General features: G+C 34.4%; 2 protein-coding genes across 5 annotated transcripts in view; one reads left to right on the top strand and one right to left on the bottom strand.

The window, feature by feature from the left end:
* Window positions 1-518: 518 nt before the first annotated feature.
* mchr1b (melanin-concentrating hormone receptor 1b) lies at window positions 519-6,618 on the bottom strand. The gene is made up of 3 exons (XM_051103285.1): window positions 6,249-6,618; window positions 4,795-4,870; window positions 519-2,910 (listed from the first exon to the last, which is right to left on the bottom strand). The coding sequence occupies exons 2-3, from the start codon at window positions 4,862-4,864 to the stop codon at window positions 1,901-1,903; spliced, it is 1,080 nt and encodes a 359-aa protein (XP_050959242.1). The 5' UTR covers window positions 4,865-4,870; window positions 6,249-6,618; the 3' UTR covers window positions 519-1,900.
* A 4,997-nt stretch (window positions 6,619-11,615) lies between these two features.
* Window positions 11,616-22,850, top strand: part of grb2b (growth factor receptor-bound protein 2b) — a 56,044-nt gene continuing 44,809 nt past the window's right edge. For 2 of the 4 annotated variants that reach the window (XM_051103311.1, XM_051103292.1), the window contains exons 1-2: window positions 11,616-11,779; window positions 12,859-13,186. In XM_051103311.1, coding sequence (XP_050959268.1) covers window positions 13,109-13,186 — 78 coding nt within the window. In that variant the 5' untranslated portion in view covers window positions 11,616-11,779; window positions 12,859-13,108. The remainder of the gene's footprint in view (window positions 11,780-12,858; window positions 13,187-22,850) is intronic. The other 2 variants (XM_051103301.1, XM_051103306.1) reach the window with 2 other exon arrangements.

Raw genomic sequence — 22,850 nt, 5'->3', positions numbered from 1 at the left:
TGAACCCTTTCCAACAATGACTATATGATTTTGAGATCCATCTTTTCACACTGAGGACAACTGAGGGACTCATATGCAACTATTACAGAAGATTCAAACACTCACTGATGCTCCAGAAGGAAAAAGTATGCATTAAGAGATGGGGGTGAAAACTTTTGATCAGAATAAAGATGTGTACATTTTTTTTATTTTGCCTAGATATATATATTTTTTTTTTTCTGCAGTACTGCCCTTCAGAAGCTACAGAAGATACTTACATGTTTCCCAGAAGACAAAATAAATGTACCCTGATCTTCAAGTTTGAAAAGTTTTCACCCTCCAGCTCTTAATGCATCGTATTTTCTTTCTGGAGCATCAGTGAGTGTTTGAACCTTCTGTAATAGTTGCATATGAGTCTCTCAGTTGTCCTCAGTCATACAAAAATCACACATTCATTGTTGGAAAGGGTTCAAATACACAAAAAAGCTGAAAAACCAAATAACCTGTGGTTTTTTAAGGATTTTTCTGAAGAACAGCAGGCAGTTTAACTGTTCAGAACAAACAAGGGACTCATGAACAACTATCACTAAACAAAAAACACAGCTGAGGATCATTCAGCTAAACACTTTGTAAACTTTTGAACAGGGTCATTTTTGATAAACAACTATTATTTTCTGTTGTAGACTATATGTAAACGTCTTTTATGTGAAATTCAGGTTAGTACTAAATAAGAAACAGCATGCATTTTGTATGATCCCTCTTGTTTTGGTAAAATAATTAACATTTTGCCGATTCTGCAAGGTGTATGTAAACTTTTGACCTCAACACACACACACACATTGCTGTTCAGACGTTTGGGATCAATAAGATTTGTAATGATTTGTAAGTCTCTTATGCTTATCAAATTTCCATTTATTTGATCATAAATACAGAAAAACATAGTAATATTATGAAATATTATTGCAATGTAAAATAACCATTTTCTTTTTTAATATACTTATAAATATAACTAATTTCTGTGATCCAAAGCTAAATATTCATCAGTCTTCAGTGTTACATGATCCTTCATAAATCAGTCTAATTTCAGGCTAATTTATGTGTTTTTTTCCAACAATTTCAGTCTTTACTATCACTTTATCAATTTAACACATCCTTGCTGAACAAAAATATTAATTTCTTTCAAACAAAGAAAGAAAAAATTAGCTGACCCCAAACCTTGAACGGTAGTGTATACAAAAGATTTCTATTTTAAATAATCGCTGTCCTTTTTTAACATTTTATTCATTAATGAATCCTGAAAAAAGTATCACAGGTTCCAAAAGAAATAATAAGCAGCACAACTGTTTCCAGCATTGATAATAAATCAGCATATTAAAATGATTTCTGAAGGATCATGTGACACTGAAGACTGGAGTAATGATGCTGAAAATTCAGCTTTGCATCAGAGGAATAAATTATATGTTAATGTGTATCAAAGTAGAAAACCACTATTTTATATTTCAAAAATATTTCACAATATTTCAGTTTTTTCCTGTTTTTTCATCAAATAAACACAGCCTTGATGAGCAGAAATGACTTCTTTAAAAAAATCATTATTAATTGCCCAAATAAATCAAATGAATGCATCACTGATATTCCAAAGAGACTTAAAAGTAGCCCTATTTTACAGAAAACAAATAGCTGTAAATTCTACCGCAAGGTATTGAACCACTGCAGTGTGAAAGTGTTGCTATAATTAGGTTGTGTATACTTCATATCTCTTTCACCACACAGAAATACGCCAAGCAAAGTGCATCATCACAGATCCGTTTCCAAACACGAACTGTTAATGAGCAATTTAGCAAGACTCTTCATAGACGTCTTTTCAGCTGCACGCTCATTAAAGACACAAAAAATGAGTTCAGCATGAGTCAGTGCCGTTTCAATGCACAGCAACAGTAACTGGCAGCAGCTCTCGAGAGGACTGAGACTGCTGCCCTCCGTCGGGGGCCAGACGGAGACTCACACTCCCGTCAGCCGGATCAACCCTGAAGTCTTTGTGTGCCGGACGGATAGCTACAATGAACTGTCTTTTGAAGGTTTCGCTCAGCATGATGTAGAGCAGGGGGTTAATGCAACTGTTGGCGTAGCCCATGCTAATGGCGACATTATAGGCGTACAGAAAAGCGTAACTGGGCCGCTGCACGCTCAAATGTGCCAACTGCAAGATGTAATGAGGCGCCCAGCAAATGAAGAACGCCAGGCATATGGCGACGGCCATCCGAGTGACCTTTCTAGTGCGCACGCGAAGGCTGTGCTGGGGAAGCGGGGCCACCGTGGCGGCCATGTTTTGGAGGATCTTAAAAAACACCACGCAAATGATCACCAACGGCAGAGCGAACGCCAGCACAAACTGGTAGAGAGTAAACCAGTACGTGTCTGTCGCCGGATTAGGAAGGAGCAATGCGCATCCCACCGATCCATCCCGCAGGGGCATGAGGCCGGCGTACATCCACACCGGCGTGATGGACAGGAGTGAGAGAATCCACACCAGGCCCACGACCGCCACGGCCACGCATGGAGTGCGTATGTGGTTGAAGCGGATGGGGTGAACCGTCGCCAAGTATCGATCCAAAGTCATGACTGTTAAAATGTAGGTGCTCACGATCTGGCTGTTGGAGTCCAGCGCTGTGATAACGGTGCACATGGTGGCGCCGAAACACCACGAGCCGTTTCCCACTAGCTGGTGGATGAGGAATGGCATGCCTAGGAGAAACAGAAGATCTGCAATCGATAGGCTGAAGATAAAGATGTCAGGCACCGTCTGTTGCGCCCTGAATTTATTTTTTTTGACAATGGTGTAGATGACGATGCAGTTGCCTATTATGCCGACGAAGCAGATGACTCCATAAATGCTTGGCATTAGAACATTGTGATATTGTTCATCAGTGTCTATAGGAAAAAAAGAGATTTTTTAAGTACCAAAATACATTTTTAAAAATACATTTTCATTTAAATTTTTCTTCTTTTTTAGAAGCTTTTTGAGAGAGACACTTCCAGTCAAAAGTTTTTGAACATAAGATTTTTAATGTTTTTAAAGAAGTCTCTTCTGCTCACCAAGCCTGCATTTATTTGATCCAAAATACAGCAAAAGCTGTAATATTGTGAAATATTTTTACTATTTAAAATAACTGCTTTCTATTTGAATATATTTTAAAATGTAATTTATTCCTGTGATCAAAGCTACATTTTCAGCATCATTACTCCAGTCTTCATTGTCACACGATCCTTCAGAAATCATTCTAATATGATGATTTGCTGTTCAAGGAACATTTTTATTATTATCATCAATATTTAAAACAGTACATTTTTTTCCAGATTCTTTGAATAGAAACATCCAAAGATCATTTATCTAATTAATCTTAAATTAAAAGCTTTTGTAACAGAGTCAGATCTTTTTTTTTTTAAATAGAAATTACAGAAATTATTTTTAAGCAAGCAAGGATGCTTTAAATTTATCAAACGTGATTACAAAGATATTTATAATTTTATGAAAGCTTTTTAATTCAGATAAATGCTGTTCTTCAGAAACTCGTTATTCATCAAAGAAACATGAAAATCAAATTAGAATATTAGAATGATTTCTGAAAGATCACGTCACTGGAGTAATGATGTTAAAAAAATTCAGCTTTGAAATCACAGGAATAAATGATATTTTAAAAATATATTCAAATAGAAAACAGTTATTTTCAATAGTAAAAAATATTTCAAAATGTTACTGTTTTTGCTGTATAAATAAATTACATTTTAAAAATATATTCAAATAGAAAAGTGTTATTTTAAATGGTAAACTTTCGATCAAATAAATGCAGTCTTGGTGACTTCTTTAAAAAAAAAAATAATAATAATAATAAAATAATTTGTTTTCTTCAGTAAGAATGTATTACACTGATCAAAAGTGATATTAAAAACGTATACTATTACAAATGATTTCCATTTCAAATAAATACTTATCTTTTGAACTTTCTGTTCCTCAAAGAATCCTGGAAAAATGTATCTCACACAGTTTCCACACAAAAATTGAGTAGCAAATTTTAACATTGATAATACTAAAATTTAACAGCAAATCAGCATATTAGAATGATTTCTAAAGACACTGAAGACTGGAGTAATGATGCTGAAAATTCAGCTTTGCATCACAGGAATAAATTACGTTTTAAAATATATTCAAGGTATTTAAAAATATAATAGTATTTCACAATATTACAATTCTTACTGTGTTCCTTATTAAATAAATGCAGTCTTGGTGTCTTTCGAAAACATGAAAAAAATAGTACAATCCAAAATTTGAACAATAGTGTAAATATTTACGCTAAATTATATATTTTGACTCTTTTCCCTGGTAATCCATTTTTTTTTTTATTCATAACTGTGAATAACACACACATATATCTTGTGTGCTGTGGTCTCATTATTTTCACATAAGAAACTACTTTTTAACAATATTTCAGGGCAGCCATTTATGTGGTAAGTAGTGATATAATAAGCAGGACATTATCACACAATAAACCCTGTCAGAATTATTCAGTTCCTCTCTGGGTCCTGATCATCTTGTCAGGATGTATTTGTGATAATGACTAAAAATTATCCCAGCCACAAAGCCTGTAAGTGAGGAGCTATAAGCAAAGAACTGAAAATTATGCTATAAAAAGTAGTGGAGAGCTACTTGGCCCTTGAAATGACTTGTGTTGGTCTAAATAGTCACATAAATTAGATATTTGACATTAATAAAACTTGTTAGTTTGCAACAAGACACACAAAATATTATACATTTACCTGCTTTCAGATGTTGAGATGAATTAAAATCATCACTTGAATTCTCAGTGGGGGTCACGTTGAAATCCATCACAAACTTGACCATAAAACACAATGCACAGATGTTATTAATAGGACTGCATCATATCGCAAAAACAGTTTTAAGTTGTACGGGTATATTTGTAGCAATTACCAACAATACATTGTATGGGTCAAAATGATCAATTCTTCTTTTATGCCAAACATCATTAGGATATTAAGATCATGTTCCATTAAGATATTTTGTAAATTTCCTAACATATATATATCAAAATGCCTTTTTTTTTTTTTTTTTTGCACCCTCAGATTCCAGATTTTCATGTACTTGTTTTTTGGCCAAATATTGTTCTGTCCTAACAAACCATACATCAATGGAAAGCTTATTTATTCGACGTTCAAATTATGTAAATCTAATATTAATTGACCTTAATGACTGGTTTTGTCGTCCAGGGTCACATTTCATTACGTTTCAAAACATAATGAGAAATACTGAGACATATAAAAACATACTGAGGAAAAAAAAAAAAATGCTTTCTGTGAAGTAAATTAAATATATTTGTCACAATATCTGACTAAGAGAATTCTAAACAATGTTACACACTTAAACGTATATTCAACACTTACTGAGGTTTTTGTAAACAGTCAAATCTGGACAAGGAACGATGAATAAACAGAGCAAGTTATTTTTGGGATTTGTTCAAACCCTTCAGGCTTTTCTGAATTGTAATTGGTGTTTGTTTTTGCATCGTGCTTACTGTTGCCTTGCTGTCTGTTTGTTTTATTAACAACAGCGTTTTGGCAATCTCCATTTATAGAGATATATATTTAAACTGAGGACTCCCAGGGGGCCGCAAGGGGGAGCTGTGTGTCCACAGGAAATTTAAGAGGAAAAAAATACAAAGATTTAGAGTTAAAATTGTAAATTAGCTATTACGTAAACGTTTAATGCAGGGATTGTTTTTGTTTGTTTGTTTGTTTTTTTAAATGTAGCGAATTTAAGTTTATTTAGCAAATAAATATTCTCACTTTTTTCCTGAGAATCATGAAATCAGAATTATTTTATTAAGAATAAAAAATAAGGACAATTTCACACTGAATAGAAAAAAAGATATACTGCCAACAAACAAAATCAGGATATTTTAATAATATATTTTGCGTTTAGTACAATGTAAAATCAATCCTGCTATTTTTCCTCACATAGTATAAAACTGCGTGCATGCAAACTGCCAGATCAATATTTATATCCTTACAAAATAATAATGATGATTAACATAGCATAGTATTTACGTATTCTAAGGTACTTCAAGGAACAACATGGTAGTATCATATTAATTAGGCTGTTATAATAAAATAATGACATGGCACATGTCAAACACTTTTTTTGGTTAACTACTTTTGGTTAACATCAAATATCATCAAATTTTTCATGAACCTACCTTAATCTCCAGTGGTTTGAAGAACACCGCAGTTGTTGAGGTCTCTCTTTGCCTTGAATTTGTCCTCTGAAACGCATGCCACTAGTTGACAGCTCCTCAAACGCGCTCTGCACGAACCACGATCTCCAACATCGCCAAAACGTCCGCTAATGCACACTTGAACGCTTCATGGTCTGATTGAAACGTCTCTCCGGCGAGGTTAACGCTCCCAATGCACAGAACATCTGTGCGTCTTGCTGGGAAAAGGAGTTGTGTGTGATCTTGAAGACTCCAGCTCGATGTAGCGTCTGATTTGCTGCCTGATGGTAATGATCCTGCTGACGTGACGAACATCATCCATCTGGGCACTTTCGGCTACACCACGGTTTAAAGAAACGAGAAACTGCACAGAACTGATTGTTCTGCCTTAATCACGTCCATTTACATCTGCTAATCCCATTCGGGCTGTCATTTCAACCGCATAATCTGCACGTGTTTCCTCACTGGGACTGTCCCTGCAATTAGTGAGCGGTTTAATCAGGCTGGGTTTGAAGTGTCTGCGAAGTGAAAAGTGGAAACATGTTTTCATATGTAGGATTGAATGCTGTATGAAACCTGAGGGGATTTTGATCAGCCTACGCGTAAAGCGCGTATTGAAGCAGATGTGCTCAAATTAATTGCAACATAGGTTGTTATAGTAGGTTGTGTTTAATAGCCTGCATAAAAGTGATTAACATAATAATACGTTTACATATGTACAAAAATAGACATATTCCAGTCGGACTGTCATGTAAGTGTAGGGGAGAGTGGGGTGATTTAAGCCTGAGCCATGCTTTGTTTCTAGGCAACCTTAAACAAAATTGGCGATGGTGACTGGTAACTACATTTAAGTTTAGAAAACTACGTTTAAGTTTTTTGGCTGTTCAAAGTGATTTTTTTACGTTCAAGGATTTATGGTTCTTGTGTCTGAACAATTACAGAAAATTCTGAAAAAATATTACACTTTTTTTGTGCTTCAGGAGGTTATGAGGCTATACTGTTAGCACGATGTTAGCTCTAAACTGGATGATACAAGTTTGTTTAAAAGAGTGTGGTACATTGATCCAGAAGTCCTGGGGTAAATTGAGCCTGTGGCTCATCCATTCTTATGGTTATTAAGTAATATTTTACTGTAATTCTACATTGTATTTCATTAAATGTTTTTGAACATTTTTGATTTTGTTCTTTGTTTTAAACTTGATTTTGTTCTAAAAAAAAATATTCAAATTAACCATGGTTTTGCTACAAATAAAACCAAAAAAACACGGTTACTATAGTTATACCCAGTGTTGGGTAAAGTTACTTTTAAATGCATTACAATATTGAGTTACTCCCTTAAAAAGTAACTAATTACATTACTTGGTTACTTTTTATGGAAAGTAATGTGTTACTTTACTTTTGCGTTACTTTTTAAATCTGGGCAGGATTTGCTTGTTTGTTTTTAATATAAAAAGTTCTATGTTTGGCAAATGTAAAAGCCTTTTCACACCAAAAGCCTCAGGCTTTTAAATGACGTCTGTACAGTAGACTGCAGAAGAAAAAAAGAAAAAAAAAAAAGGAAAACACATGTTAGATTATCTTGAGTAATTTTTGCTTATTAGTATGGTTGAATTAGATCATTGAAGGCTGGCAGCAAAGACATTGGTTAATAAAATGAGATTAAATGCATAAAGGATATTTGTATTATTTAACATATTTAATTATTGCAAGTTTGTGTCATATTCTGAGTTGAATTTCACTGTTTTTATTCATTTTGAGGAATACTGAATCTGTTTTTTGTAAGATGAATTAATGTATGTTCACATTTATTCTAGAACTAACATTTTACTCCTGATTTCTCTCAACATGGGGACAGGAGAGCTTTCAATCAATAAATAGGGGAAAAGTAACTGGTGTTACTTATTTTAAAAAAGTCAGGTAAAAAGTAATGCGTTACTTTATTAGTTACTTGGAAAAAGTAATAATATTATGTAACTCACGCTGCTTGTAATGCGTTACCCTCAACACTGGTTATACCATGGTAACCACAAATTAACCATGGTTTTGCTACACTAACCATAGTTTAACTATGGTTTTTCTAGTTATACAAATGGTAATCAATATGCTTAAAAAAAAAAAAAAAAAAAAAAAACATGGCTACTGCACTTTTACTATAATAAAACTATGGTTAATTTTCATAAGGGCTTGTTTATAAAGATTGGCCGTTTAAGTTTTTATGAAATTGTATTTCATAAGTGAAATTGTATTCGTAAGTGGGATGTTGAGTACTATTAGCCCAGTTCTGTGGTCAGCTGCAGTCCATTTATTTGTTTATTTATTTTTAATTCTTCAATTTGAATTTTACTTTGTTTTTACGTAATATAAAATAAAAACTTTTATGAAGTCCCTGCATGGATGGCCTGTCCGTCACAAGGCTCACATATAGATTTTAAGAAGTTATTTTTATTCAATTTCTATTCCTTTGATATAGCATGAGGTGAAAATGTTCATTTTTACTTCAGCATAATCAGTGGCACAGTTACCCTCTCCCTAGGCTCAAATTACGTGTGACCAAGTTGAGCCAAGAGACCACCTTTTTTAGAAAGCCATATTTTAAAAACAGGTTATTTTCGATCCAAAGTGATTAAGATGCACCACATCCTGAAATGTATGTACATATTTATGTTGGATGCATTACTGTCATGTGCTCAGTTTAAACACCGTAAATAAAAACCGGCTCCATTCACCCCACTCTCCCCTACAAGCATTAAGTTGATGCCATTAGTTACACACATTAATATTTTTATTTATTTATTTACTTTTTGTGCACGTGTCTGAAAAATTCTGGGTAGGCTTATTACCTACACCACCAGTCAAACGTTTTTGAACAGTAAGATTTTTAATGTTAAATAAGTGTCTTCTGCTCACTAAACCTGGATTTATTTGATCCAAAGTACAGCAAAAACAGTAACATTTTAAATATTTTTACTATTTAAAATAACTATTTTCTATTAGAATATATCTTAACATGTAATTTACTCCTGTGATTTCAAAGCTGAATTTTTTAGCATCATTACTCCAGTCACATGATCCTTCAGAAATCATTCTAATATTCTGATTTGCTGCTCAGAGAACATTTATTATTTATGTTGAAAACAGCCTTTTAATTTTTTTTTTTAGGTTTCTTTAATGAATAGAAAATTCAGAAAAACAGCGTATATCTGAAATAGAAATCTTTTGTGACATTAAAAATGTCTTTATAATCACTTTTGATCAATTTAAAGCATCCTTGCTAATTGAAAGTATACATTTCTATGATTTGGGAAAAAAAAAAAAAATTTATTTCAGTTAAATGCTGATCGTTGGATCTTTCTATTCGTCAAAGAATCCTGAAAAATGTACTCAACTATTTTAAATATCGATAATAATAATAAATGTTTCTTAAACGGCAAATCAGCATATTAAAATGATTTCTGAAGGATCATGTGACACTGAAGACTGGAGTAATGATGCTGAAAATTCAGCTTTGATCACAGGAATAAATTACATTTTAAAATACATATAGAAAGCGGTAATTTTAAATAGTAAAAATATTTCACAATATTACAGCTTTTGCTGTATTTAGGATCAAATAAATGCAGGCTTGGTGAGCAGAAGAGACTTCTTTAAAAAAAAAAAACATTGAAAATCTCACTGTTCAAAAACTTGACTGGTAGTATATATTAAAACGAAAAATCTGTGTGTATATATATAATCAGTGTTGGGGATAACGTATTACAAGTAGTGCGAGTTATGTAATATTACTTTTTTCAAGTAACTAGTAATGTAACGCATTACTTTTGAATTTCTAAAAAAACATCTGAGTTACTTTTTGAAATAAGTAACGCCAGTTACTTTTTTCCCCATTTATTGATTGACAAGTCTCCTGTCAGGAAATTGGGAGTAAACATGACGTTACTGTATTCTAGACTAAATGTGAACATGCGTTAATTCATCTCACTCACAAAAAACAGATTCAGTATTCCTCAAAATGAATAAAAACAGTGAAATGCAAACTCAGAATATGACACAACCCTGCAATAATTAAATATGTTAAATAAAACAAATATCCTTTAATCCCATTTTATTAACCAGTGTCTTTGCTGCTGATCTTCGATGATGCAGTTCAACCATACTAATAAGCAAAAAATACTTTAGATATTTTTGTGCTTATTTTTATTTATTTATTTTTTTATAGCTGAAGAGTGATCTCCTGTATAAATGTACTTTTCTTTCAGCCTGAGTTGAATTCATTTCACTTTTAGTGTAAAAGGGCTTTTACATTAAAATTGTTTTATATTAAAAACAAAGAAGCAAGCCCTGCCTAGATTTAAAAAAGTAACGCAAAAGTAACGTAACGCATTACTTTCCATAATAAGTAACTAAGTAACGTAATTAGTTACTTTTTCAGGGGGTAACGCAAAATTGTAATGCATTACTTTTAATAGTAATTTTCCCCAACACTGTATATAATTCATATCATAAATGTGCGTGTGTGCTTAAAGGGGGCTATGTTTTAAAGTACACTATTTTGTTATTTTTAAACCCTCATACTCTTAAGAAGCCTCTTTATAAAGACTAGTAAGGCTGAAGGAGGTGGGTTTCGCAAGTGGATCACATGCGGTGGTTTTGGACTTTGAAATCAAGCGTTATTTTTATTAGCCAATATAAAGGTTATGAACGCCATACTGAATTTAATGCGAGGTTGTGAGGTTATAGACTATCATAGTCTTTACTATGAGTATATATGTGTATATGTGTAAAGGCCAGATCATCTAATTTTCACAACTCACAAAAACGGAGTTATGGAGTTTATGGAGTTTTTAAAGTGTTTCTCACCTAAAAAGAAAAAAAAAAAAAAAACTGTTGTTAAACAACACTACAGTAAAATGAACGCACTGTACTTTATCCCTCACATCCCGTCAGAAATTAAATAGCTTGAATTAAATTGCTTGCTTTATAAAATTAATTAAAATGTATTCATTTTATCGTGCGAACATTTACAGATGTAGAATACAAGCTCCACATTGCAGTGGTGTAATGACAAGTATAAACTACAGAACTGACACATTAAATAATACTACTGTGTATGAATTAGTGTACATGTAAAGACGAGTTCGTTTCAAACAATGTTCTGAGCTTCAATAATCAACACAGCGTGTGAAAAACTCTCGATGTTTATTCCCTGTAAAATTAAGAAACTGTTGACCAGAAGATGGCACTATGCTGCAGCCTATTGATCATCATTGGACTAAGTTATAAAATTGTGTAATGACCGAACTCGTCCACTAGGGGCAGGCGGAAGCTGAATGTGTGGACGTCGCTGTTTCAAAGAGGAAACGGAAATAAACAGAAAAATACAGCAATTTTTCACCATTTCAAGTCGGGCGAGGTACAAGAGCTCAACCTCATCAACGATTAAAGACCAATTAGAGTGGATTCCAAGGTCTTTAAAACGAGAGAGCGAGTGTTGGCCCTCACAGTAGTTTTTAAGAGTGAGTATAAAAAACTACAGCTTTTCTCTGACTGCCAGCGTCAATGTTTTTTCCACGTTAACATGAGCAAAGGCCATAAGGCCTCTGTGCTTTACTATGCATTACCACTATTCGCTATTATTTATGCTAACGAAATCATGGAGTTCATACTTCTAACGTCAGACATGAAGTTGACAGAAGAACCTCGGTCTCACGTGTTGTTTTTAACGTTATATTACGGGGTTTTTAAACTAGAACCTTCGGAACTGTCCTGGAATAGTCATGTTTATTTTTTACCATCATTTAAACGATATATAGTGAATATAAGCACTTTAAAAACTGTCGTATGTTAGACTTTGAAAGTGAGTTTTATAATGTAATGCATGTATATAAAGTTAACCCGGTTCACTTGTTGTTTAAAATGAATGTTTAATGTTGTAAACATTAAATGATTATGTCATGTGATGGTAAAAGTAGCGTTAGTTTTTAATACTAAGTTGTCAAATGCTTCCTGTTGAATTGCGTGCAGTGCTAAGCATGTTGTCGATATGATTAAAATGTATGATAACATATATGCTTTAAAAAACATCCAAAGCATTTCCGGTGACATTCGCGCGATTTTCTCTTTGCTAGATATCTGATAACGTTAATACATTACAGCTCGTTTACATAGCTGCGTTTACATGTTGACTTATGTCTGCGCAATTCTTGATATTTGCTCAAAGTAATATTATTCTGTGCACGTTCTATAGCTCTATGACGTTATCGAGCCTTGCGTTCGTAAACGCTGTGAAATTCTGATTGTTTATTGGTCGAGCAACAGACGGAGCGAAGCCAATTGGGTGCTGACGCCCCTTCTAGTGCGTTGATTGGCTGACGCCGTTTTGACGCGGTAATCCGATTGGACGGTCCGCTCTAGCCGCGGCGCGTAATTGGCCGCTTGAGACGTCAAGCAGACGGGTTTCCTTCCTCTTTATGGGGAGCGTTTGCTTTTTAATGCCAGTTGTATCGTGGGGCGCGGCCCATTGAACAATCTAGAACACTAGATCAACACTATCGAGCCCTATCGGATTTTCTCAGAGACTGTACTTTGTTCGCAGGTTTCTCGCCGTGATCTTTATGTGAGGATCGCGACGGGAGGAGAGACGCGGGGCTGACTGACAGACAGAGACAGAGACAGAGAGAGAGAGAGGCAGGTGGAGATCATTGTGTCTTCTTGGATCTGTGCTCATCGTCGCTATTGAGATCTCATTGTCTGGTCCTCTGGTCCACAACAGGGATATAAACTGCATCAGGAGGCATTTTCCACTGCTTTGTACCTTACCAGATAGGTGTCCGTCGGGCTGTATCATGGAGGCCATTGCCAAGTATGATTTCAAAGCAACTGCAGATGATGAGCTGAGTTTTAAACGTGGGGAAATATTGAAGGTAAGTCATGATTATTTAATGTGTGCTGTTGTTTATTAATTTAGATACACAGGAGCACGTAGTTGGGGCTTTTTCTATCTTGATCAGCATGTCTGTAAGTGCCTTATTGTCTCATTACTAATTAACTACTGAATCAGTACTCACAGCTTAGGTTGGATCTGGACCAATTGGTTTGTTTGTTATTGATTAGTTTTATTGTTTGGTCCTCTGTTCCTATGCCAGGAAAAATTCATTTTCGTCTGCGTGAAGTAGGATGGATGAATATGACATGGTGAATAAGGAAGTGCTTATAATGTATATATGTGACCCTGGATCACAAAACCAGTCATAAGTGTCAATTCTTCAAAATAGGGTTTTATAGGACATCTTAAAGCTGTATGGTTTGTTAGCATAGGACAATATTTGGCTGAGAAACAACTGAGGGTGCAAAAACATCAAAATATTGAGAAAATCGCCTTGAAAGTTGTCCATTTGAAGTTCTTAGCGATGCATATTACTAATCAAAAAGGAAGTTTTGATACATTTATGGTAGAAAATGTACAAAATATCTTTATGGAACATGATCTTTACTTAATATATTAATGATTTTTAGCATAAAAGAAAAATCGATGATTTAGATCCATACAGTGTATTTTTGGCTATTGCTACAAACATACACATGCTACCTAAGACTGGTTTTGTCGTCCAGGGTCACATACTTGGTGATATGTGACGATGGTTATTTATTCGTTTAGCCGATGTCTTTATCTAAAGTGATTTGAAAGAGAAACGCAAGCAATTTTTCAGAAAGCAGTTTAAAGCACTGTTGATCCAAAGGACTAGTTCTTGTTTATGTCAAGATATTTTTGTCTTTATTTCCTCACTTTTCATATGTTTCACCCCAGAATTAATATGTCATTCCAAACCTGTGTGATTTTTCTGTTTTTCAAAATATCATTTTTGTTTTCTGCAAAATAAAGAAAGTCACATGGTTTTGGAACGACATGAGAGCAAATAAATCATAACACTTAAAATTCAGGTGAACTGTTTTTTTTTTTTTTTTTTTTATTTTACGTATTGTGTTTTGAAATGCGTCTGGAAGATTATTTTAGCGCACACTGACAAACTTCATTTTTGGTCAGCGAAACAGTTTGCTGAAATTTGTTGTCATTTCATAATGTTTATAGTGTTCAGTGTTTAAAATTGAAAGCGTTTTGGAGCATTTGTAGGTGTGAGGGAAGAAATCATGAACAAAAGCCCATTTGTTGATTTCAAATGCAAGTTCCTGTTCATTTCAAGACTTTTTTGTCATTATTTCCTCACTTCTAATATCTGTTTCGTGCTATCACTGTAGTTTCGTCCATCCAGACAGCGGCTTCTCAGAACGGCTGTTTGCGCAAGCACATAATTTCTCGTTCCTCTTGCATCAGAATGCTAATCTCAAGCACGGCATCTGTTAATCTGGCCAGACCTCACAGCTGTACGTAGCTGTCCATCTTATGTAAAGCCGCGATCTTTCCTTCTCTCCCTAAGGAGAGTTCAAGCCGCCCCTCTTTGAGCTAGATTGCAACATATCAGCTGTGCGGAGGAAAGGGCTTGTACTCAAGTGCTCGGAGATTTAAATGCAATCATTCTAATCTCTCAGGTTGAATTTGGGGGCGTCTTTTGTGCATCATGCATGCATAAGCCTGTCGTAAGCACGTCAACAGCATCATTACTTTGATCTGATTACCGGACGAGATTATCAGCAGGTCTTTGTCTTTGCGATTGGACGGCCAAGGCACTAAATGATCCACGTCCTGAAGTGGTGTGGATTATGGTGCTGCTCTGGTCTTCTGTGGGATTTTTTTTTTTTCTTGACTTCAGATTATAGCGTTGGATAATGTGTGTACAACAGAAGTGTAGTTATGAATAATGCAACAAGCAATCATATGTTCACATGTGTGTTTTAGGTTGCAAATCACGTAACTAAAACTTTATTTGTGCCTCCTACATGAGTAGGACAAGCTGTTTCACTCCAAAAATTAGCATTGCGTCTTTTCTTGCCCTCATGATGTTACAAACCTGTGAAATGCAAATGAAGATGTTTTGAAGAATGTTTCTGTTGTTGTTGTTTTTTTTTCCCCTTGCAGTGAACATCAATAGGTCCAAACATGTCAATGGTGTTCACTTGCTTAAAAAACTTTTTTTTCCTTTTTCCTACAGAAGAACAGGGTTTATGAAGTTTTATGAAGTCTTTAAGACCTTTTTAGACACACATGTGACCCTGGACCACAAAACTAGTTATAAGTAGCACGGGTATATTTGTAGCAATAGCCAGCAATGCAATGCATGGACCAAATGATCAATTTTTCTTTTATCCCAAAAATCATTAGGATATTAAGTAAAGATCATGTTCCATGAAAATCTTTTGTACATTTCCTAACATAAATATATCAAAATTACATTTTTGATTAGTAATATGCATAGCTAAGAACTTCATTTGGACAACTTTACAGGTGATTCTCTCTCCCTCTCTCTCTCTATAAATTTTTTTTTTTTTTTTTTTTTTTTTTTTTTGTGCACCCTCAGATTCCAGATTTTCAAATAGTTGTGTCTCAGCCAAATATTGCTATATATTAACAAATGGAAAGCTTATTTATTCAGCTTTCAGATGATGTATACATCTCAGTTTCAAAAAATTTACTCTTATGACTGGTTTTGTGGTCCAGGGTCACATATAAAAAATGAAACGAATGAATTTAATGGAACACAGTACATCAGTAAATCAATATATAATTTGAATATCTAATGGCAGTGCTTCAAAATTGGGAAAAATGTGATTCTTCAGTCAAGATATTTTTTCTTGGGAAGCTTGTTTACTGAGAACTCAAATCATAATTCAAAAGGGAAAACAAGTTTTCATTCCCCGTTGACAGATATTTGTTCTTGTTTTAAGCATAAACTCACTTCATTTTTGTTAAGTGTTTTATAAAACAAGACTTCATATTTAAGGAAGTTTAGATATTTGTATTGAAAAAAAGACTTTATGAATTTATGAATAAGACGTGTTCTGCTCTCATTTAAGATCTTTTTTTGCCCTTAAAGGATTATTTCATTTCCAGAATAGAAATTTTTCCTAATAATATACTCACCCCCATGTCATCCAAGATGTTCATGTCTGTCTGTCTGTCTTCAGTCGAAAATAAAGGTTTTTGAGGAAAACATTCCTGGATTTTTCTCCATATAGTGGACTTGGGTTGAAGGTTCAAATTGCAGTTTCAAAGGGGTCTACACAATGTAGTCACGTTGGAAAAGGTCAGAAGTACCGACCCAGTGTTTACAAAGCGAACTTGCGTAGAAAGTCAAATGCCCTTTACAAAAAAAAAAGGTTTTTACCCTACCTTTTTGAACCAAAGTACACAGAAGAACTAACCACGCGTGACCTTTCCAGTGTGATTACGTAATCTGTGAAGTCATGGATGCACATCACAGGTTAAAGCATATACATTTTAATTTTTTTTTTAAGAAAATGGCAGATCGTTTTACTAGATAAGACCCTTGTTTCTTGGCTTGATCGAGCCTTTTGAAGCAGCATTGAAACTGCAATTTGGACTTTCAACCCGTTAATCCCCATGAATGTCCACTATACAGGATGTTGTCTTCAAAAATCTTAGTTTCTTTTCGACCGAGGAAAGAAAGTCATGAACGTTTTGGATGACATGGGGGCGAGTAAATTATCAGGAAATTTCTATTCTGGAAGTGAGCTAATTCTTTCATTTGTGGGTGAATTCACTTTAATACCCTCAGAAACCCTAAAGATTCAGAGTGACACGAGGATGAATAAATGACAGAATTCTTGAAGAACGATTCCTTTAATTTCACATGTTGTTGTTGTGTTTTGAAATGCAACTGATGAGTACTTTTGCTGATCATCAACCACATTGACACATCTTTATCTTTGTAACATTATGCAGTAAACATAATGTTTAAAAGTAAGTTACTTTACCATTACAAACCTCTTGAGTTTAGGACAATTACTGGGTCACTTCCCACAATTTCCTTTTGCTTTCTTTGCATGTTAAGACGTTCAGTGCTATGTTCTGTAGGTCTGTAGAGCTAGTGTTAAAATGTTCTTTATTTGTACTTGCCCCACTGATTTTTATGAGGAAGTGATTCTTCACAGTGTGCAAAAATGGACCATAAGTCAGCAAAGCTGCTAAAATATCCAGAAATGAAAGGCTATCTTTAATATCCTCTGTCAGCATTGTGTTTTAAACTAGGTTTACATTTTGAGCGGTTTTTGCCCATGCAGAAATCATTGCCACAATGCAGCAAGTGTTCTTGGTGGTTGTCAAGGTGATGCTTTTCACTTGCTAAGGTCTTCCGAGTGGGTTTTTAGTACATCTGCTATGCAGTAGTGTGGTGATTTCTGTTTAAGCAAAGTGGCTCCAACTTTAGCATCTACTGATGCTACATACAGTTCACAGTTTTTTTTTAAAGAATGTCTCAACATCTTTATCTTTGAGCTTATCAGCCAAAATATGACGTGTAGTGTAGCATCAACATATCTGGAAATGGCGGTGATGTAGAAAACCCACAGGTTATCTGTTGATGTGTAGAGCCAGACTGACCCTTATCTCATGGTACCCTAACTTTTTTCAGACTGAGGTTTCAGTGGTGAACTTGCTCAAGTCATCTTTTCTGTTCTGATGCAGTAGCCAAAAGTGTTTCATGTAAGCGTAGCTCATCATAAAATGCTGTTTTATGACTCATCTTTAGTGGTCAATGTATAGGGTTTGTCAAAGGCCTGATATAATACTAATACAATTTAATGACAATAAATTAGAAGATATATGTGTCTCTGGGCCACAAAACCAGTCGCAAGTAGCACAGGTGTGTTTGTAACAATAGCTAACAATACGTTTTAAACAGATTAAAAATCTTGTTGCATAAAGATATTTTGTAAATTTACTACCGTAAATATATCAAAACTTATTTTTCAGTAGTAATGTGCATTGCTAAGAACTTCATTTGGACAACTTTAAAGGCGATTTTCTTAATATTTTGATTTTTTTATTTTTTTTGTTTGTTTGTTTTTTGCACCCTCAGATTACAGATTTTCAAATAGTTGTGTCTCGGCCAAATATTGTCGTATCCTAACAATTTTTTTTTTTTTTTTTTTAAATGGACCCTTATGACTGGCTTTGTGGTCATAAGGTCATACGTAAATGCACATTTTTTACATTATTAAGCAAAAAAAATGATAACATTTCAAAAACAAAAGTGCTAAAAATCTGTTAACAACGATATTGGGAGATTTTTGAAAGCTTACATCTCTGAAAACATATTGTCTTTATTAAGAAACTGCATATTTGAAACCTAAACAAGTGCGTTCTCACCTAAATACTTTTAAAACTGCATTCCGTAACACAAAAACAGTAATATCTATATCTAAATTATAGTGAATTTGGGCGTCACAGACACTCACTGTGAGAAATACCACAAGAGTTCTCAGTGTTTCCTGTTTGTTACATAATTGTTTGGTATATATTTGTTGCGTTTTTTTTTTTTTTTGTTACAAAATATGTAACAAAAATAAGTCTAGAAATCTCAATTTCAACATACAATCTTTTTCCTTTTTCTTTTTTTCAGAGATTCCTTTGTTTTAATTTTTCTGATAATCAAATGTATGTATATATATATACATACACACACACACATATATATATATATATATATATATATATATATATTTTATATATTTATGTGTGTACATTTTATTGTTCTAAAGTAATACAAAACTAATATTTCTGTTAAACCGTACTTTTTTTGACAGGTTTCCGGGATGTTTTTGTGCGTATACAGTATATGATGCTAGTTTTCTCAAATGGAACAGTAAAATTTACATGAAGTGATTCTCACAGCAGCTCTAGTGATTAAGTTCATGCGTTTATGTAGTCATGTAGTAAGAGGCAGATGCTGAAAATCACGGCCCCCTAATATATTAACAGGGGAAACACTGAGTTCTGTTATCACTAGAATATTGCACTCCTCTCAGCCAATCAGATTTGATGACTGGAAAGAACTGTTGTATAAAAATATACGCATATTTAGAAAGTTTACCCTGTTTTAGCTTGTGATGGACATACAAAGAGGCAGGAAATACTGTGACATAATGCACTGCAGTGGATTTAAACACTGTCCTCTTGTGTATGACTTTTGGTCCATTAGTTAGGAGGAGTAAGTGCATGTATTCAGACGTGTTATGATAGTGCTATCATGCTTTTAACAATGCTTTGGGCTATCAGTATGGTCCTCGTTGGCTTTTAAGGAGCTTAGACTTTGAGATGGTGATCTCACAAATTGACACTGAAGTATTTTTGGTTGCAAACCAAAAACTTTTGGGGGGTTTTGCCTCCTGTCACAAGAGGAACAACCTAATTTCTTTTTAATGCAATAAATAGGAAGACAAAGTAGTGTTGCGTCCTCTCCTTTTTAGTTTCATCTTTTGGTTTTGCTTTTAATAGCTGATTAGCCTGCTAAATGATTTTCTTAAATGGACAACACTGGCTGTTGTAACATATTGCAGAGTAAACATTGAATGGCTGATAGCTGTCGCTGAAAGGCCAAGCGTGTTTGAATTGACCTTTTCATTCACTCTTAATTTCCCCCGTCGAGGCTGATTGAGCAGGACCTCTCTGTTTATTGGCTGCTGCTGCTTTGATGAGATAGAGAGGGAGTCAAAATGTTTGCCCGAGGGGTCGTTGTCCCGCTGACACAAATGGGCCAGAGAGTTTGCACTGCTGTTGAAAAACGCCCAGTGGCTATGTGCACATCTTCCCTGTGTAGAAAAGCTTTTAAATGAGTCATTATGCACCAGACTCTTTATTCTGGAATTAACCAGGAACATTTTTTTCCAAAAGGAACAAAGAGGTTTTATTGCAGTACTCTTGAGTGATTCAAAATGCAGTACAGCAGAGATAAAGTTTGTACTGATAAGTTGACAGTAAATATTAAAGTTCAGCACATACAGCAACTCGTCCAGCATTTTATGTTGCAAACATGAATGATCCTTTGAATTGTGTGGCTTGTCAATTAGAGGTGTTACACTGAAGGACTTGGGTTTGATTGCCAGGAAATGCATAAACTGAAGAAATGTAAACCTTGAAAGTCACTTTGGATATGATGAATTAATGAAAATTTGTTTTTATGAAATGAAATAAATCCAAAATGAATTGCAATTGCAAGTTTAAATCACATAATTCTGAAAAAGTCAATTTGCTACTTTATATCTCGCAATTCTGACTTAATAACTTGCAATTGCAAGTTTATATCACACCAATCTGAGAACAAAGTCAATTTGTAAGTGTATATCATACAATTTTAAAAAAAAAAAAAAAAATGTGAATTTGTGACTTTGTATCTCGCAATTCTTACTTTATAAATTGCAATTGCGAGTTTTTATCATGCCAATCTAAGAAAAGAGTCAGTTTGCAAGTTTATATCTCGTATTTTTGACTTTATTACAAATTTTTTGACTTTGACAGTTGTGAGTTCGTATCACACAATTCTGAGAAAAAAAGTCAGTTTGCAAGGTTATATCTTGCAATTCTGACTTTATTTCTCAAAATTGTGAGTTTATGTCTCACTATTCTGAGAAGAAAGTCAGAATTGCTGATTTGCATAATGCAGTTCTGAAACAGTTTCTCATTGCAAGAGAAAGATGCAATTACTTTTTTCTTTTTCTTTTTTTCCAGTGGCGGAAATGGGCTTCCATAACAAGTAGTAGATTAAAAACTTAAAGTAAAAATTTGAAATGCTGACTTGGAAACAAACTGAAATCAAATAAATTTATGTTAAAGGCTGAAAGTTTCTAATACTGAAATAAAAAGAATTAAATAGAAATATATAAAAACTGTTAAAAATAACAAGGGGTTTAACAAATGAACAGAAATGTAAAAAAACAAAATGAATAAAAATAACACTTTATATATATATATTTTTTATTTTGTTATCAGTAAATTAATAATGCATGCTGTGCTGTTTCTTCGATTAACTATATTTTCCTGTGAGGTCAAAAAGCAGAAATGAAACCATTAAAAAAAAATTACGACCGTTTAACACTGCCATTAGTTGTCTAATGAAGTGTTACGCTGCTGCCTAAAAAACAAGATCAAAGGTTTTTAAACAGGTCAGGTGTCAAACGTCAGTCACAGGTTTACTAATGAGTGGTTGCAGATGCTGTCTGTTAACCTGGCACCCACGTTTTTTTTTTTTTTTTTTAAGGTTTCATTTCATTCCTCCACATGGTTCAGTTTCTCCCTTGTGAATAAAGCAGCAGCTGCCATTCAGCATCCCCTCCGTTTAACCTCTGACGCCCCTTGCAAAGCTGCGACATGTTTAATGAACAGACTGCTAATGTCTGTCACTTGCTCTTAACGCAGTGTGTTTTATCTGTCAAGTGCATTTGAGGTAAAATCAAGGAAATAATAATAACGTACAGTTTGCAAATGCTGTGATAGACTGATGCAACTTGCATTTGCAAGTGTTGTCTTTTGCTTTCCTGCTTCATCCGTCTCTCTCTCCTCCCAGACTGTGACACACACTCTGATCTTTTCCTTGAGATGAGTCGGTAGAGAAAGACATGATTTAACAGGCCCATGCTCCATTGCCCTCGGCCTCTAGTCAAGCTGAATTTAGCATGTCAGCTATTAGAGTCTATGGCTTTGCTCTCAGTTCATCTGTTCTTGTCTGCTTTGCTCTGAAGTCAGAGATTAAGTGGATCTAGAAGCACACACGCGCATATATCTAAAAAGTAACTCTCACTGACCTCGATTTGCACTGATGAAACAACCAGAAGTCATTGGTTTTCAACCTTTGGCGGTGTGTTGACAGAGTTGAGCAGAGTTCAATGTTAAGCAGATGGGCAGCAGTGCGACGTGGCGGCTCCCAAAGAGAGTTCAAATGAGGGTTGAATTGATACTAAAAATCTGGCTTCTTTACAATTCCAGCCTGTGGCATTAAATCGATACCTCAGGCAAGAATATATGAAACAACAACAGTCTTGCGCAACTGATGAAAGGAAACTGCAGCTGTCAGTAGGTTCAGTACAGCACGTCATGTGCGTTTTGAGGTCTTTTTGACTCTGAGCTGTTGCCATCTGGTCTGATCAATGTTATTTTGTGTATTTGCACTTTTTGAAATGACTTTTATAATACATGAATCAGCTACTGAAAATTATGATGTCATACTACGGTAGTAGTAGATTTTTTTTTTTTTTTGCATCATACACATTATGTATATTGTTCCATACAGTACTAGTGCAGATAGTAGCACTTCACTCTTAAAGGGATATTTCACCCTAAAATGAAAATTCTGTAATTAAATCTGCAACCTCATGTCGTTCCAAACCTGTAAGACCTTTGTTTATCTTCAGGACACAAATTGAGATATATTTGATGAAATCCAAGAGCTTTCTGACCCTGCATATACAGCAACGCAACTGACACGAACCATCAGTGGTTCAACCTTTATTTTATGAAGCTACAAGAATGCTTTTTGTATGCAAAGAAAAATTTAAAATTACATTTTGTTCAACTATTTCTACTCTTCTATGTCAGTCTTTAAGCATTCACTCTTGTAGCTTCATAATTTTACAGTTGAACCACTGCTGTCACATGGACTATTTTAACAATGTCCTTGC

The sequence above is a fragment of the Labeo rohita genome, chromosome 3 (genome assembly GCF_022985175.1).
Source record: "Labeo rohita strain BAU-BD-2019 chromosome 3, IGBB_LRoh.1.0, whole genome shotgun sequence".
In the NCBI taxonomy this organism is placed as follows: Eukaryota; Metazoa; Chordata; class Actinopteri; order Cypriniformes; family Cyprinidae; genus Labeo; species Labeo rohita.
Note: the sequence above shows the minus strand (reverse complement) of the source record. Positions and strands in the feature narration are given on the sequence as shown.

What these genes read in the sequence shown, in the direction of transcription:
- mchr1b (XM_051103285.1), bottom strand. Translation starts at nt 4,864, where the DNA reads ATGGATTTCAACGTGACCCCCACTGAGAATTCAAGTGATGATTTTAAT. An exon ending in ATCTCAACATCTGAAAGCAG is followed by an intron (nt 2,911 to 4,794) that starts GTAAATGTATAA and finishes TTTTTCCTATAG; the next exon opens with ACACTGATGAACAATATCAC.